At 43.5% G+C, this 17315-nt stretch overlaps 1 protein-coding gene across 2 annotated transcripts in view; it reads right to left on the reverse strand.

Moving 5' to 3' along the window:
* SMAD7 (SMAD family member 7) overlaps positions 1-15660 on the reverse strand; it is a 41647-nt gene extending 25987 nt beyond the window's left edge. The window contains exons 1-4 of one of the 2 annotated variants that reach the window (XM_074952346.1): positions 15579-15660; positions 13547-14143; positions 12074-12127; positions 5523-5597 (exon numbers count right to left, since the gene is read on the reverse strand). In XM_074952346.1, the coding sequence (XP_074808447.1) occupies positions 5523-5597; positions 12074-12127; positions 13547-14045 (628 nt within the window). In that variant the 5' untranslated portion in view covers positions 14046-14143; positions 15579-15660. Of the gene's footprint in view, positions 1-5522; positions 5598-12073; positions 12128-13546; positions 14639-15578 lie in introns of those variants that run through there. The other variant, XM_074952348.1, reaches the window with a different exon arrangement.
* Positions 15661-17315: the final 1655 nt, after the last annotated feature.

The raw sequence follows: 17315 nt of genomic DNA on the forward strand, positions 1-17315 counted from the left end.
CCTGTTGAGATTCCGCCTTAAAAAGCCCAGCCTGCTTATGGAAGAAAGGGTTTAACACAAGGAGGAGCTAGAATGGAGTGTCAGAGGCCAAAAGCTACATGGAGACCTTGCCAAGTCCCAGTCTCTCTCCACTTCACTGGGCTGGCTACATTCTGCCACGGTCAGATGATGTGTGAGGCTGCAAGGCTCCTAGTCTGGCAGGCGGCCTGGTTTGCTCCAAAGACTTCAATGCTGTCATCTTAGCATTAACCCCTGATAACCTTGTCCTTTTGAGCACGGGAGTGAGTTTTTAGGTAAGCTATTTAATACACAAGTACAAGCTAATGTCGCCAGCAGTGCTAAGGGAAATTTGCAATGCATTGTGACATTTAAAACAACAGAAAGAGTGCATGTGCTCAAATAAACTGAGTATAAATGACTTTTTAAAAAAAAATCAAAAGCTATTGTTTATCCCAGAGACAAATAAACAATCCCACTTACACAGGAAGATTTCTCAATTTCTGATTATAATAGGATGCCAATTTGTAAATAAAGGCATTTCACAGGCAGTTATAATCTGTGTGCTCGAGGGAACAGGAGGAGTGGGCAGGGGGAAAACACAGTCAGGATTTCTCCAGAGAGAGCTTCAGAACCCTGCTACTCCCATCTAATTTGCAGGGGGGACAGGAGGGGATGGGACAAGACTGTAGATCCAGCCAAAGAATCATGCTTCTATTGTGAATAGCTCTAGATTTAAAAAAGGTGCTTCTCCCAGGCTGACACAGATACCAGAAGGGATCAAAGTCATAGTGAAACATTCCAGGCCCGTCCGCTATTTCATAATGAAATGTCAGTCAGCTGCACATTGGAGCTTTTGTAGTAAAGATGAATCAACCTTGAATTAAAGTGTTCCATTAAAATAAGATGAGGTTTTGAGGTGAAGAGTGAGGGAATGGGGATAAAAAGCAGTGTCAATTTTCTCTATGTTGCTTCCTGTCACTTCAGCTTCTGTCTTAAACAAAAGTAAGCGTTAATCCAGAACGAAAAGGGGTTACGCTTGTCTTAAGCCACAACAGCGTTGTGTGTCTGCCTTTCAGAACAGCCTGATGGAAGGTCTCACTAGCACAACCTGAGGAGTTTTCACGCCTCAAGGGCCTGATCCCAAACCCAAAAAAGACAACAAACCCCACTCCCCTTGACTTCCTCAGGCTCTAGATCCAGTCCAAAATTAGCATATGTCATCAAAGACACCTCCATTTGGGACTACAATCTGTGTAACCTATTGGAGCTGATATTTTATTAATACTCCTTAATAAAAAGCAATGATGACCAGGACACAAGCCAGCTCATCATATTTCACACATTAAGTGGCAGCTCTGAGGCCCTTTGAGGACTTCTGTTTTCAAGCAGACGCTGAGCTATCCAACATATGTGACCGCAGCTTGTTTGTTAGAAACTAAAGCACAATCACAAACTACACATCTCCTGAAGAAGAGTCGGATATATTTGAAAAACAGCCTGGCCCTGCTATTTAAGGAAATTCTTTTCCTTTTTATATACAGTGTGTTTTTGTGAACTGGTTTAGTTTAAAAGAAAGAGTGTCCAGTTCAGTACTGCACAGACAAGAACATCTCTGAGTCTGGTGGGAGATTTCTTAAGCAACGAATACTGAACTGGGAGGGAGGGAGAGAGAGAGAAAGCAAAGGAAACAGACAAAAAAACAAAAAAAACCCAAAAAAACAACAACTCCAAAACAAAACGAGAGACAGAGACTAAAAGGAGAGGGAGAAAGAGAGTGACTGAGTGGGGAGAGAGAGAGAGAAGACTGGTGTGTTTTTCCTTGGGAGTAATGGATTAACCAATATTGCACTAAAATTGAGCCAAGCCGCATGTAGACTCCATGGGCTTCTCTGTTCGGATTTTAACCTTTAGAAATATATGTTTTTCAAAACGAAGTTAACTAGGTCCCAGCGGTTTAGTGTGGCTGTGCTGTCAGGGTTCCCTCCTCCCCTTTCCCAAAGCTCGCCCCCACCCACTCTTAGGCTTGCTCCTTTTAAAGTGCCACATACAACATGAAAGGGCAGCACCAGTGAATTAAAGGTCACCTCTGTGCATTTCAGGAGGAACCAGTTCCTTTGTGAAGACCCCCACGGGATTACAGTTTTCACATTCAGCTCCTTTTTTTTTTTCTTCCCTTGCCAAAAGAATCAAGTCCCTGGCTCCAGGCTCCCGACCTTCCTCCCACCCTGAACTGAGCCCCATTCATTAAGCTGGCTCACTGCAGCACAGCCTAGGCCAGGAAGAAAAACAGAAAACAGAGCAAGTGAAAGAGAGGCTCAGATTGGTTATTTCAAGGGGGAAACACTTGTAGAAGCTCTTAGGATATTACCCTCATCGTTCCACACTGGTCACCCTCCCACATCCTCTCAGCTCTGCTATTCTGGTACCTCTGCCATTCATCCATGAAATTGCCCTCTGCCTCCTGAAGAAGAACGAAATATATATTTCGTAGCTGAAACTGAGACTCCTTGACAGAAAGGATCCAGCTCTCTGCATTCTTCGGGAGGACTGGATGAGCATTTTTTAATGTACTGCTTCCGTTTTATTATCGTTCTTGCAACATCCCACTCTCTAAAGATGCCATGGCACTGCCCACTCCCCACGAATGTTAACTGCAGTGTCCTGGTCCAATTCTCAAATTTCATCTGTGGTGACTGCATTTCCGCCTTCCTATATCCCACCTTTTTACCTTCAAATGGTTCAGTTTTCATTTCCCTGCCCTGCAAATGCTAGGTGTAGTGTGGCTGAGCACTGTTTAACAGCTGCCAATTTCCACCCCAGAGGTGGTTGCTCCTCAGTGGTGGCCAGAGAGACTCCTTATATTAGGGCCTTTGGGGCCCAAGTACAATCCTTATCCATTTAATCCCAATGCTGTGCAGTTGGACAGTCAGAACAATCTAATCAGATGCACAGCAATTTGGGGCTTTTTTAAATCCAGTGAAACATCCTTTTGGGATAAAGTCATAAAGCAACTCATCATATAACTCCCGAGTTCTAAAGAGTGAAAAGAAGATGAGAGGATATGCTTTATGTATGGCATCTGTGATATCATTGTCTGTTTAAATGGAGATAAGATAGAGCTTTTCCCTTCAGACAGAAATAAAACCCTCCAAGTGCACCTTGACAATAGCTCATTAAAGCCCTGTTCAAATACACTGTTCTGCTACCAAAGTTTGTAGAAAAAGAAAAGAGAAAGTTAGCGTTAGAGAACTGCTGCAAAGTGTGGTTTATTTTCCTTGCTTGACTGAGGTCTCTCCAGTTGGGAACTTTCAGAGCTGCACTTCTGTGTGTGGAACTGAGTTGCCAGTAAATCAGAGCAAATTCAAAACAAATGCTCTTTCATGTGGAGGCATTCGGCTTTGTTTCATGGCTTGTGTAGCTAACCGTATCCCTTCATGAGTCAACACTCCTATCGGCTCCTCATTAAACTAAATGGTTACAATTACACTGGTGGGGGGAAAAGAGTGGTTAATGATCGTAAACGTTTCCTCTGTTTCTGGAGGGTTTGGAAAACTTTTGATAACTCAAGACCAAAAAAAAAAAACCCCCAAAAAACTGCCCCAAATGGAACAGTGCCTTCTTCTGGAGGCTGCGAATGAGAATATATTAATAAACCTTTCCCATGTAGAGCACCTTTGCCAGTTCTTGCTGTGCTATGAAATTAAACTTCCATAGCAAACTCCTTAAGAAGGCATTCATAGGCAAGTTATGTTATTTCCTGCAGTCCAAACCCCCACCTCCCCCATCTCCTCAGGAGCAGACTAGACAGACGAGATGTTATCAATAACACAAACCTTTCAGAAAGCCCCCTTTTAAAAGCTAGTACTTCCTTTACTTATTTCATGTGGTATCCTGTGGAACTCAATCCCTCCCCACCCACCCCACATATTTCACGAGGGGAAAAAAATGATCTAGCATCCTTATTGTGTTGTTTTACTTCTTGTTTCTGTTCTCGTTCTAGTCTCTCCTCTCCAAACCCCCCTTCTTCCCTAAAGTTACAGCCACCAATAGACACCGCCCCCCCCCCGCCCCCAAAAAGAGACCAGCCACAAGTTGCCCTTCTCCCCCTTCCTTTGATTAATTCTCATTAGGGCCTTTGAACAAACAATATGCTTCCCTCTCAAATAACAAGCAGGGTATATATTACACTGAAAGAAAAACAAACAAGGCTCACTTAAAGACATCCACACCAAATGCAATTCCTGGAGAGAAGACACACACACACACACAGCAGCAGCAGCAGCAACCAGCAACTTACATATTTCTAAAATTCCAGTCACAGCACAATGAACGGAGTAAATGCTCCACAAATGATAAATCACTGAGACTCACTGACAGAGGAAAGTATCTTCCAACCTACACTAGACGACGCAGGTACATATTTTCAGACAAATTATGGCTGGTGATCATACATACAAGAGTAACTGCATTTAGGACTCAGCCATTCCTCTTGAAAGGCAACGCTCTAGTGGGGAAAGGAAGGAGGTGAATAAGGTATTATTATACCTTTGAAAGGCCTGATTTGCAGCTCTCGTTGAAGTCCCCAGCTGTGGAGATACAGAATCTCTGAAAATCAGGCCAAAAAGGTCTGCTGGATACTGAGAGCAGGGCACTGGGAAATGTCCTTTCATGCACCTGTACAAAAGGTGCAGTCAAATGTTCTCCCCTCAACACAGCAATCCTTGTGCAGAGACAGGTGCTGTATCCACCCCAACAGATCTCCCCAGATCATGCCATGTTACTAGCCAACCACTCTACTGTGTTCCCCAGATCTGAGAGCCATACTGTACATACCTGCCCTTGTGCATGGGCTCCCATGTGCCCTCTCTATCACCCTGCCAGTCCCATGCAGAAGGAAATACCACATAGCCCCTGATATATAAAATGCATATATGGTTACCCTAATATTTCTCAGCTGATTGCTAACCTATTATAGACAGTTTGCAGGCAACCATTGACTAGTATCATACAAGAACACAATGGCTGGAATGGAAAACACCTACTTGATCAGTTGTCCTCATGTAAGGGTACTATATACTCCACTGATGCCATTATTGAATGTACTGTAGCCAGAAGGCTGTGCAGAAACTAGTTATGCTAACCAAATAAAAACCCAAAGATTCAAGACCACCAGTCAAATACTGCTCTCCTTATCTATACAATTAGCCCCACTGAACCCAAAGGTTCCACCTGTGTAAATAAGGCAAGGGCTGGGACTGACCTTGAATTTTTCTATAAGGATACAGTTGTAATTCACCTGCTCACTTCTCTATAAATAATCTACACCCTATAGTGAACCACCACCAAAATTAAATTTTCCTCACGGGGTCCATCCATTCATCCCCAGGTGCCCAACTCCTGTTGAAAATGAGTCCCAGCATCATTCTTACTTCATTCACAGCCTAAAACCAACAGGAGTTTTAGGTGCACTAGGAGTAAAGAGTCCTGAGTGAGTAAAGCATACCACAGATAATGTGTCTTACCTGAAAGCCCCGCAGGGGCTAGACAATTAGTTCCCCCTGTTTCAGTGGAGGAAGGCACAGAGTCTGGACAATCTGCTGCAGCAGAGGAAAAAAATAAGAAATTAGTATATGTTAGTTTCTTAGCACGCTGTAAACAATGTCAAGAACAGAACACACATTCCAAAGTGTTCAACAGGAAGCTATTACTAATTGTCTGCACAGACACTGCCATTCATCATAATATATCCACCCTAAACTCATCATCCTTGTCTAAACTCTACACTACCACTTAATCATTACTCAATACATGCAAAAATTATATGAGGGCTGGAATCTTTTTGTCCAAGTCACAGGTTAATGAAATCAGGTCTGCCATCCTTTAAGTAACTAAAGGAGGCCGAAAGAGTTTGAACAGCTGCTTTGTACCTTGAATCTAGTACACAACTAGGTTGGCCAGGTGGAAATATTAAACTGAAAGAGAGAGAAAAAAATACACCACTTTTGTCACAAATAGTCCAATGTCAACTTTACTCCTTTGTTCCTGTCTTTTTTGCTAATTTCATTAAGAACTCGTAGACAGTTTCCCTTCCACTGACTGTACATTACTTTGCTTCCCAGCGAGTTGTGTATGCACCGAAGAGGCCTGACTGGACCAAATTCTCTCCATGCACCACCGAAGGGGCTTTTATGATGAAAGGAATCTGTCTCATTAGCTATTCCTCTTGACATGTAGAAGTGTTCAGTTCAGGGAGGGGCAAAGTTTGGCCCCCTGAAGTCCAAAAACTGCAACTGCCCCCTTTCTGTAATTGCAGCATGAGGTCAAGGTTGATCAACCTTTTTACTGCAGATGAACCCATACAAGCAATTTTTAATCATCTATCAGGGAAGATGCAAGCATAAGGAAATACTGTGGTTAAAGGCATTCGCAGTCAAGAAAAAAATTGAAATGTACATTCAACCCTCAGGCTCCTGGCAAGTTGCCACAGTTGGTTATGCAAAATTAGGGCACCCTAAATTATATCATTTCAGCTGCAAACCATCTCTTAAAGCAAGGGCCAAAGCACCAATAGGATAGAGTCTTTTGTCCCCCACACTTTTTTTCAAGCACTCACTACTGAAAACCTAAGGAAAAAACACGTGTGTATAATCTCATTTTATCAGAGTAAAGTATAATCCATAACAGGAATATACCGTTTAACAGGATACAGTTAATCAAACTGAAAACAATAGGGGAGACAGGAAATGGACTTATTTGTGAAATACTGTATACGATACACTTTCTAAATGTTTTGTAGTTTGTTTTCTATGTTCCAAGGAAATATGCTTTTTTAAAAACCCTGTCCACTTGTATATCTGAACAGATGACTCCCTTGTATCTTTCCCTTGAGATCACCCTCAAATGCTTTTGCTGATGCTTTCCCTCAATACACTCACAACCTTTCTGAATGCAGGTGTCAAAAATATGGTACTGGTTTGTACTACAGACTAGTGCTTCATATCCAGCTCTAATCTGCCTCCAGATGAACATGTTGCACTCCCACTTGGGAGTCAATGTGAGACCTGTGCTATACATCAAAAAGCCATAATTTGCCCCTTACATGTCATCTTGCTCTAGGGTCAAATATAACCAGATTCTTCTGCTAGCAATGCAGACAGACATTTTAAAGTAACTTGGGGGATCTATTCCTCAAGACTGCAGGAGACAGTCATAGCAATATGTCCACTTCTTCTAAATTAAAAAACACAATCCTAACCATAAAATTGCTGTGCAGATAAAGTAACCCTACAGTTTGAATTCAAACACAAAGAACAGCTCTCTGTTTCTTCATCAAGGCCGCACATTAGAAATAGGGCCTCATTCAGACCCTCCCTAAAGCCTGGACCTTTCCCTGAGCATAGCTCTGCCCACTGATGAAGTACCACAGTACAGTTTCATTTGGTCCCTCTCCAGACTTCAATTGAACCCACTCCCTAATATCCAATAGCAAATTCCTTTTATCAGTTCATGTAAACGGAGAACAGCGCTGGGTCACGGGCCTCACTTTAGAATAAGCCATTACTGGATCCACTGTTGATGTTCCCTCTTACACCCTAGCAGGCATAGGCTATGCAAAAGGCATGATGATCCTTTCCTGTTCCTTGTGTTAACCCTCGGCTAGTTGAGCCTTGCATGCTTAGCATCATCCAGGCCTCATCCAAGCACTCTAGCTGATTTGGAGCACTGTCATTTTTTACTTATTTTTTTTTTTGGTATCAGTGAAACACTCCAAGGTTGAGTGGTTCATCTGAAGTTCCTATATGTTAACCCCTTCACCCCAGATTTCTTTGTAAAGTAAGCTGTTTCCAAAGGACATGAAATCACGTTCTTCACATCAACAGGGTAATGACTAGGGGCCTGGCCCTGAGATGTGCGCAGTGTCTCCTGCTACACCTTCAATTCCCATTAAAATCAACAACACTTGAAAACCACGAGCAATCCACAGGCCTTATGCTTAGCCTGAGTCGTTTTTTGCACCCTAATACGCAGGTGACAGACACAGGAGAGATCCTAACTCTCCCCTGCAAACAGAAGTCAGTGGTCGACCATCCCATCTAGTGCCCACACTATATATATACTCTCTCATGCGTGTGTGTGTGTGATGTGTAGAGTTTGAGACAGAGCTAAGTTACCCCGGAATTCGGTCATGCTCACACCCTAGGGGAAGTGGGGGGAAAGCACCTCATATTACACTTGGGAGACCTCTGTGACTGCCTCCAGAGGGAACATGTCCAGCCAGCCTCAGCCAGTAAAGACAGGTCAGCCTGATAAATAGCCTTTGTGGGGGTGAGAAGGAATTAAGAGAAAAGGGATAGGATCTTTAATACACACTGTTAAATCGCGGGCCCAGACACCTTCACAAACTTAAACACCAGAACTAGTATAAATTAGCTGTGAGACAGGAGAGCATTCTGAGTAGTGTCATGCACGCAAGGCCACCAATATCCCTCTGGCACGGGAAATCCTTTCCTCCAGCACAGGTGGTAGCTTTTGGAAATGAGTCATGGTTACCCAGCTCATGGATGCAAACCATGGACATGTGTTTCACTCTGCTGAAGCTCATCAGCATGGAACAGCAAAGGGTTTTTTTTAGATAAACAGTATGTCGGCCTCTCTACTTTAGAGTTCATTGTACTGAACCCCCATCACATTGCCTCTAAAATTCCACACATCTGACCAGTCAAGGACATCTCCGACAACCTTCCATCCCCAGTGAGCCTTTTCATTTGGGGTCCAAATCTGCAGTCCTAACATGGATAACACTACCACTGAAGCTAATGGGAAAGAATGAAGGACTGCAGATTCAGGCTCTTAATAAGGACAATACAGTTCACTGTACTGTCTAAGAGAACTAGTGAAAATCATTTAAGTCACAGCAAATTTGCACGACATTTAGGGCACTGGAATCATGCCTCTTGGAGTCTGTTCCCAGATTTGTTAGAGACTTGCTGTGTGGCCTTGGCCAAGTCACCTAACGTTCCTGGCTCTTAGCTGACCCATCTGTACAGTTCCTGTATTAATATGTAGCTAACTTACAGGGGGGCTAGCAGGCTTCATTCATGTTTATAAAAGCTTTGATACTTGTGTGAGCGGTGCTAGGTAAAGATCTGATCCTGAAAGCCCTCCTCATGCATTAGTCCCCCTCACTTGCGTTGGAGTTGCGTACTACCACACTTCATACCAATGTGAGATGTCCAGGTTACAGTTAGGTACACTTCTCCTTAGCAGTATCTGCAGATAGTTCTTCTAGACTGTCAAGGTGTAAATGGGAAGATCTTTGCTAACTGTTTTAACTGTGCTAGTAAAATGGCTTCGCCATGCCTGGACAGTCTACCACATTCTCTTCCTATTTTCCCAAAGGTGGAACACTGGTGAATAATGAGGACAGGACTGCTCCTTGCTTAAAATGGTTCAGATTTGAACACCTGTCCATTGTAAGCTAATATTCCTCTTTCTCACTTAACCAACCTAAGGCAAATAATATTCGACACAATGCTTAGAAATGTAGGAATGTGGGACACCTAGGATCCCAGCACGGTTCTGTCTGCCACAGCAGATAGCAATGATACACAGACATTAAGTTCTCGATCTCATTCTGTCCACAACCACACTGATGAAAGAGGAAGCAAAAGAAAAAAAAAAGAAGCCAGCAGTTGTAACAACCACCTGCAATGACAGACTTATAGACTTCTGTTTGTCTCTGTCATTGTTCCATGTATTACATTATTCAGCGTTCAACTGCCAAACGGATTTTTTTTTTTTAAATTAAACTTTTTGGTGAGTAACCAGTTGTTTTTGAGTTTCCGATTGGCAGCATTAATCACTTCCTATTGGCTAATCCGAAGAACTTTTCCTTTCGAAATGGCACATTCATGTTCTGCGGCTTTTCTGTTTACACACATTTTGTTACCTTATGTCAACACTTGCTAATGAATAAATTTATCACTCCACTAACTGAAAATGAGGTCCTGGCGAAGGTAGATTGGATGTTTAAACCCTGCTAATAGATTTATCCTAACATCTTTCCAGGAAACTGAAGGCAATCATTAACACTTCTTTCCTATAGCTTTATGTTGGCTGCTATCCTCCTGAACACTTTACAAATTAGTTTATGCCCTATGCAAAAAGTCATTATTGGGGGAAATTACATATGCAAATCTAAGCATGTGAAGTTTCTATGGGACCATTCTGTTATCCATTCGAGAATCTGTCTAAATTATAACTCTCTTTCTCTAATAACAAAATTCTTTACTACTCAGTAGACTCTTTGCCTGTGTAAAGAAACAATCCTTGAAAATCAAAGCAACTACTAAATGTAAAAAGAAAAGGAGGACTTGTGGCACCTTAGAGACTAACACATTTATTTGAGCATAAGCTTCCGTGAGCTGTAGCTCACGAAAGCTTATGCACAAATAAATGTGTTAGTCTCTAAGGTGCCACAAGTCCTCCTTTTCTTTTTGCGGATACAGACTAACATGGCTGCTACTCTGAAACCTACTAAATGTAAGTAGCACTTGTAAGGGATGTAGGATATAATCACACTGATATATCCTCATTAATTAGTGAACATTTGTCCAGTGTTCTTTAATGCTCAGGCAAAATATTATATGCTTTGTGACCCATTCATTTATTAAGCAGCTGTGCCTGTTTCCACATGGCATAGAGAAAACTCCTTATGTTAATCAGAGTTTACAGTGGAGAAAATGAACCTAGTTAAAAGGGTCCAGTACTGAAGGCACGACGTACTTTCCTATGAGGTGCTAAGCACCCTAACTTCAATGGGAGTTGACATCACAAGAGACACTAAACATCTGGATAGGGCCCTAGGCCCATTTCCCAGTTTTCTGAAATATCCTCATAACTTGCAACCCCCCCCCCCTTTTTTTAAAGAGCATTTACTGAAAGACACTTTACAATGAAAAGAGAAACCTATCAGGCAAGGGCCTCGGGGTTTTAACAGTTTTTGAACTCCAGAAACTAGCCAACTCCAACAAACTGAATAGCAGTAATTTTAGAAAATCAGCTATTTTAGTAAAACAGCCCTGAAATTGGAACAAAAACAGGAACAAAGTTATTTTTGTACTTTACTTTTAAAAAGGGAGTTTAAGTTTACATATGGATACTGCATGACTTTAGGACACAACCAGAAAGATAACTGTGCTATAATCAATACTTTAGATCCATTCATCTTCAGAGAGATATGAAGGGGCTTGGTGGAGCTCTGCACCTCCCTGATTTCATCCCCACTTCCGGATTTTCACTAAACCTGTCTCCTTCCACAGTGCCAGTCCTATTTATCTAACACAGGGCGAGCTTGCTGCCAACCAGAAGTTTATGCAGACAACCGCAACAGAGCTTGGTGCCAGCCTCAAATGGGCTTCTGCCCTGGCACGGTGCCATTCAATTACAAGCAACAGGCATGAAGAGCTGTGTTAGAAACTTTTAGCTCCCCTCCATATTTTTTTAATTTGGTAATGCTTAATTACAGATGATTTTTTTTAAACAGAAGATTTGTACAACCACATTTGCCAACACTTATTTGTATCAACAAAAATTAATGTTCCTAGAATCCTCTGCTGTACCTTGTACGAATCTAAGTTCATTAGAATTCAAATACAGTGAGCTGACAAGTCATGAATTTCCATTTACTACTTAGAATTGTAAACTATATTAGGAAGACTTCATACTTCTTGCAGATGTTCATTAAGCAAAGTTGGCAAAACCTACTGACTCACACTATTTTATGTGCATACCCATTCTGAGTTTTCAAGTTACTTGGTACAAGTACATCTAGAAAAGGCAACAATGTAAATGGACTACCTACGATAGTTTCTGGGTTTTAAAACTAGAGGTTTTCTTAGCCAAATCATATACTAAATCATTGGGGTGGCAAAGGGGCAAAAATCCCACAGAAACAGCCAAAAAGTGAAATGCATAAGAAGTATAACAAAGGAAGGAGACATTCCCCCCTGAGAAAGGCATGTTTTCCCTTTTTATCTGAAGACGGTAGCCTACTTTTAAAAGGTCTACTTACCAGTTGGTTTGAGAAAATCCATTGGATATCTGGAGTAGGGTGGAGGGGGAGACTCTGGAATTAGAAAAGCACAGAGAAAATAAAGGCAGAGCCATGAGAAAAAAAGATAGGAACTTATGATAACAGTGGCATTCTTTTAGCAAAACTGTTTGTCTTAGCTCTGGGGGTTGGAGGCAGGGCAGCTAGGCGGTGATTGCCTTGATATTTAGCTGTCAGATAAACAAAAGGGGCCGCCTGGCGCCAGTCTCCCTGCTATCTGCTACTCTGGCTGTCTGATCAGGGCCTCCTTGGCTCGGCTAAAACACTCCAGCACTGGAAATCACCAACTGATCCAGACTGCCAGATAATCCTTGCTAGCTGCACACACATTTAACATTTCACAGAAAAGGGAAAAAAGAAATGGCAAGACGAAAAAAAAACGTCAAGTGCTGACGTTTACCTCTCTCTCTCTCCCCCCTCCCACAACTCTACCCACTACTCAGAACTGGATCATTTCCATTCTACACCAACTAAGCAAAGTTTACAAGTAATTGCAATGTTTAAACACGGGCAGGGGGTGGAATGCAAGTCAGGGATCGCTCCTTTAGGCCATCGGGTAGGTAACATGGGAGTTAAACGTGCCAAAAAAAAAAAAAAAAAAAACCAACCAAACCCATTGCCATCAACAAAAGAAAATGGCATTTGAAAACTTTCCGTCTTTTTCTTTTTTTGCCACTAGCGGATCAAACGCTGTGAAACTTTTCTGAGTCTTATTTGGAAAGCGAAGTCTGCTGACTGCGGGAGAGGGAAGCATGCTTGCATCGGACAAACTGGAACCCATAAATTATGCGTTCTCTTGTTAAGGGGTGGTGGAGGATTTGTGAACCACCAACTTGCAATGTTGGGTTGCTTTGTAAATCCCAGGCTGGCTGGGAATGCTGTTAAACATCAGATCAAGGGATTCATTTTCTAAAGCAAAGCAGTCTCGATTACGACTGTTCACTGGGACCTCTCTGCAAAACATCAGCCCTACATAAGGCAAAATTATCTTCTGAACATCATTTGAAGGGTTCCAGGCACCTACACGTTTCCCTTTTTGTACACAGCCTTCTCCACAAATACAGTAGTGAACCACATCCTTGTTTTACTGCTGGTATGAATTCACACCCGGCGTTGACCGAAAGAAAACCCGCCGTGCAAGAAGAGCATTGCAAGGAAAGAGAGGCAGGCAAAAAACTGCAACCCTCACTCGGACAACACTTCCATAGGATTAAAGTACGTGGGAATGTTGCCGGAGCCAAACTGGAAGCCTCGACCATTGTATGTGTCACAAACACGGACAATACAGTTGCATCCTAAGAACCAATTTTGTGCTACCCCTCCCCGGCTTTCTGTCCATACAGCCGCCTCCCCCCGCTCGCCACCCTTACCACCCACACCAGCTCAGGAGCGTCCCACCGGGGCACATGCCTGCCCGTGCGCCTTCAGCCATACCTAGCTCACAGAGCCTGCTGAGGTGGTGGGGATTGCAGCAGACCAGCTCCGGGTGAGTTTTTCCATAAGATTCACAGCAACATAACCTCTTCACTTCCGAGCAATGCCTGAGATCCGGCCACCGGAATACTTTACACAGCAGCAAAGGGAGAGAGTACCAATGCTGACCCAGTCTGGAGTCCACCTTGCCCGGCAGGAGGAGGCAGGAGGTCCGCGCGCCCCCTTTGGACTCCACCGCTTGCAAGAGCACCTCCAGCTGCTTCTCCTTCAGCCTCTTCAGGACCGCGTGGGTCAGCGCTTTCAATTCCGCCTCCGAGCCGAGGTGAGCCTTGGCGATCTTCCCCGACTTGCCCATGCAGCAGCCCCGGCCGCCTCCAGCCCCATGCGCCCGGCTGTCCGCGGCTGTTTCACCGGGCTCACCTTCCTCCTCCTCCCCGCCGCCGGGCGCACGGCTCCGCCAGAGTCGCCGGACGAGCACCGATCGTTTGGTCCTGAACATGCGGGACGAGAAGAAGGTTCCCCGGCTAAAAAACGAGCATGTCGTCCGCAAATCATGAAGAATCCGGGATCCGAGTCCAGGCAGCAAACACAAGCAGCCTGAAATGATAGGGATACAGTGGGGAGGAGGGCTGGTGGTTGTGGCAGAGCCAAAGCAATCTGTAACATATGCCAGTCTCTTAAAGGGTTGGGGGGTTTCCTCTGTCTCTCTTAAATCCTTCAAAAATCCACTGAAAATCCTACAAGTTATAGATTTATATTTAGAATTTTCCACCTCTATATAAGAAATGGGAAAAATATAAACTAAAAGAGATGGGGGGGATCAATGTTCAGTGTAAGAGAAGAATTGCAGAAAACATGCCCCCCCCAAACAGACGAGGGAATAACAGATCTTCTCCCGTCGCCGGTCTGTCAAAGCGATTGCAAAACCTTTAGATCACATTTGGTTTCAGACGAGGGTGGCTGTTTTAAACAAAAAAGAAAAAGAAATAATAAAGGTCTTCCCCACCCCTCCCAAAAAATTTTGTGGCAAAACCAAGGCACAAAGATTTAAAAAAAACCAACCTCTATTTCCTTAGTAATAACATATCCACAGATTCCATCAAAAAAGGAGGGTTGGGGGGGGGGGTTGGGAAAAAAGGAATTTCTATAACATAGGGTGGATGGATTCTTTTCAAAAAGAGCCAAAATAACGTCGCATTTAAAAAAAAAAAAACTAAAATTTGGACGTTTGAATGAATAATCAAAATGTTTTAAAAAATAAAAATGCATCCAAGCGTGTTACATCCTTTTAAAAAAAAAAGCCCAACTCGTCCTTATGCTTTTTTTCTTTCTTCTTATCGAAAGAGTTTAATCCACACAAAAAAAAATCCTCGACGCGGCTGCTCACCCAGATCTGTGTATTTTTAAAAAGTGGGGAGCCTGTGTCCTTCCTCCCGAAAGGCTTGATCCGCTCCCTCTCTGTGTGCCTGTCTTTCAGAAAGACCAGGAGGCAGGGACAGTTTAAAAAATAAAAAATAAAAAACCACAGTTGCCCCCAGCTCTCCTCCCACCCAGCCCTGACAAAATACAAGCGACGGATGGGTGAGAAGTGACAGGGGATGATCCTATAATGACAGGAGCTGAAATGATCACCAGCCCCCCCCCCCCAGTCTCTCTTCTGTCTCGCGCTCTCTCTCTAGTAAATGCTAATGCAGCCTTTAGCTCCTCTTCCTTCTCTTCTGGCTGCAGCTCCCCTCCTCCGAGGCAGCCTTTCCAGTCCTTGCATCGGCTACCAGCACACGCACCAAACGCAGCTCCTTTCGCTTGGCTCGCCTGGTTTGCTTCGCTTTCCCCCCCCCCTCTCCTCCTTCCCCTCCTTTTTTCCACTCCCTTCTTCCTTCACAGGGATCTCAGTGCAGGAGAGCCTGTCTCCCCCACGCACACCTTCTTGTTCTTCTTTCTTCCCTGCGGCGAGAGAGGGGGAGTTGCTTGTGCTTTGGAGGGGGTGGCCTGCGAAGAGGAGGGGGGGGTTCCCAGTTGAGGTGGCTATTACCTAGCAGCGCCCATGGTCTCTCTGCCTCTGGGCTGCTGCCGTCCGCCAGCTCCCCTCTCCAGCCAGCCAGCAGCCTCCTCCTCCTCCCTGCTTTGCCTCGGTGACTCGCAGTGCGCAGTATCGCTGCCCAGCCCCGGCCCCCAATCACGTGGGCGTCTAGACACCCAGTCGCTTTAAAAAAAAAAAAAAAGTGATTGTGTTGCGCAAACAACAGCTCGGGTTTCTAAAAGCTTCTTTCTTTCTTTCTTTCTTTCTTTTTTTTTAATTTCTGAAGTCTGGAGAGAGAGGAGGCGAGCGGGCCGGGGCAGTGCAGCGAATGCACCTCCCATTCAACCAAGACATCAGTGATCTTTACAAAAAAAACCACGATCAAGATACAGTGCCCCAAGGAAGTCATTGCTCCTGCAGGTTAACTCGGGAGGATATTTATCAGTGAGATGCTGTTGTTAGGGGTAGCTCCATAGGCGATGCTGCTGTTAGGGGTAGGCCCATAGAATTTTTTGGGGGTGTGTGTGTGTGTTGACATGGTTGGCATTCACATTCAAAAAGAGTTTGCCGTCTCATTCTTGACATTTGTTGTTTTTCTGAATGCTAGATTATTCCTGTTATTTGTGGCTCCTTTTTGCATTGAAGTGAGTGGCAGATTTGTTTTGAGTAGGGTGCAGGTGGAGCAGGGAGTTGGGCCCTTCATAAAGAAAATGCACCATGAATACAAGAGGTTCTTGCATAAAAGATGCATTTCAGTTGGGTAATAAATGCGGGTTTGGAAAAATACCCAGAAAAAGTCAGACCTAAATCCTGGAATCAGATTGTTCAGTGTCGATCCTTGTGACTGTCCAGAGGCCCCGTATCTGACTGCAGGATGGAGGCCTAAGACCATGGTTGTGTAAAATAAAGAACTAAATTGCAAATATTAAAAAAAAAAAAATCTATGAACGAAACCAACAGTTAAAGTTAATTTGTATAGCCAAAGACATTATGTACAATGTAATAAAAACACTTGGCACTTGCATAGCACTTGTCATCAGAGGCCAATGGTGGGTAAGTGTTATTACCCCTTTCTTAAAGGGGAGGAAAATCAGACACAGATATTAATAAAATATCATAACAACACTTTGCATTTTTAGTGCCATGCTTCAAAGGACCTTACATTTGTACTAAATTAAGCCTTTGAGCACCCCTGTGAAGTCAGCATTATTATGAAACACTGGAATGCGTTACCTAGGGAGGTGGTGGAATCTCCTTCCTTAGATATTTTTAAGGTCAGGCTTGACAAAGCCCTGGCTGGGATAATTTAGTTGGGGATTGGACCTGCTTTGAGCAGGAGGTTGAACTAGATGACCTCCTGAGGTCCCTTCCAACCATGATATTTTATGATTCTATGCCAGTTTTGCAGAGGGGTAAAATGAGATACAGTAGTTAAGTGACTTGTATGTGTATGTGGTATGCTTTAATCCTGAGAATCACAATCCTGCACATACTGACACAGGTAAGTAGTCCTTTGGATTTAATGGGATTATTCATATGCATAAGTGTTGTCTGAGTCCAGACCAAGACCAACAAGTTGGTTGCTTAAGGTCATACAGTAAGTCAGTTACAGAGTTGGAAATAGAACCAAGTTTTCAAAATCACATGCTGGAAACACTAGCTGCTATAAACAAACTTAATTCCAAAGTAATTGCAGTGAAATAAACAAGAGAAAACCCATAAAACACAGACAGCCCAAGAGTTATTATT

The sequence above is a fragment of the Natator depressus genome, chromosome 5, assembly GCF_965152275.1.
Source record: "Natator depressus isolate rNatDep1 chromosome 5, rNatDep2.hap1, whole genome shotgun sequence".
NCBI lineage: Eukaryota > Metazoa > Chordata > Testudines > Cheloniidae > Natator > Natator depressus.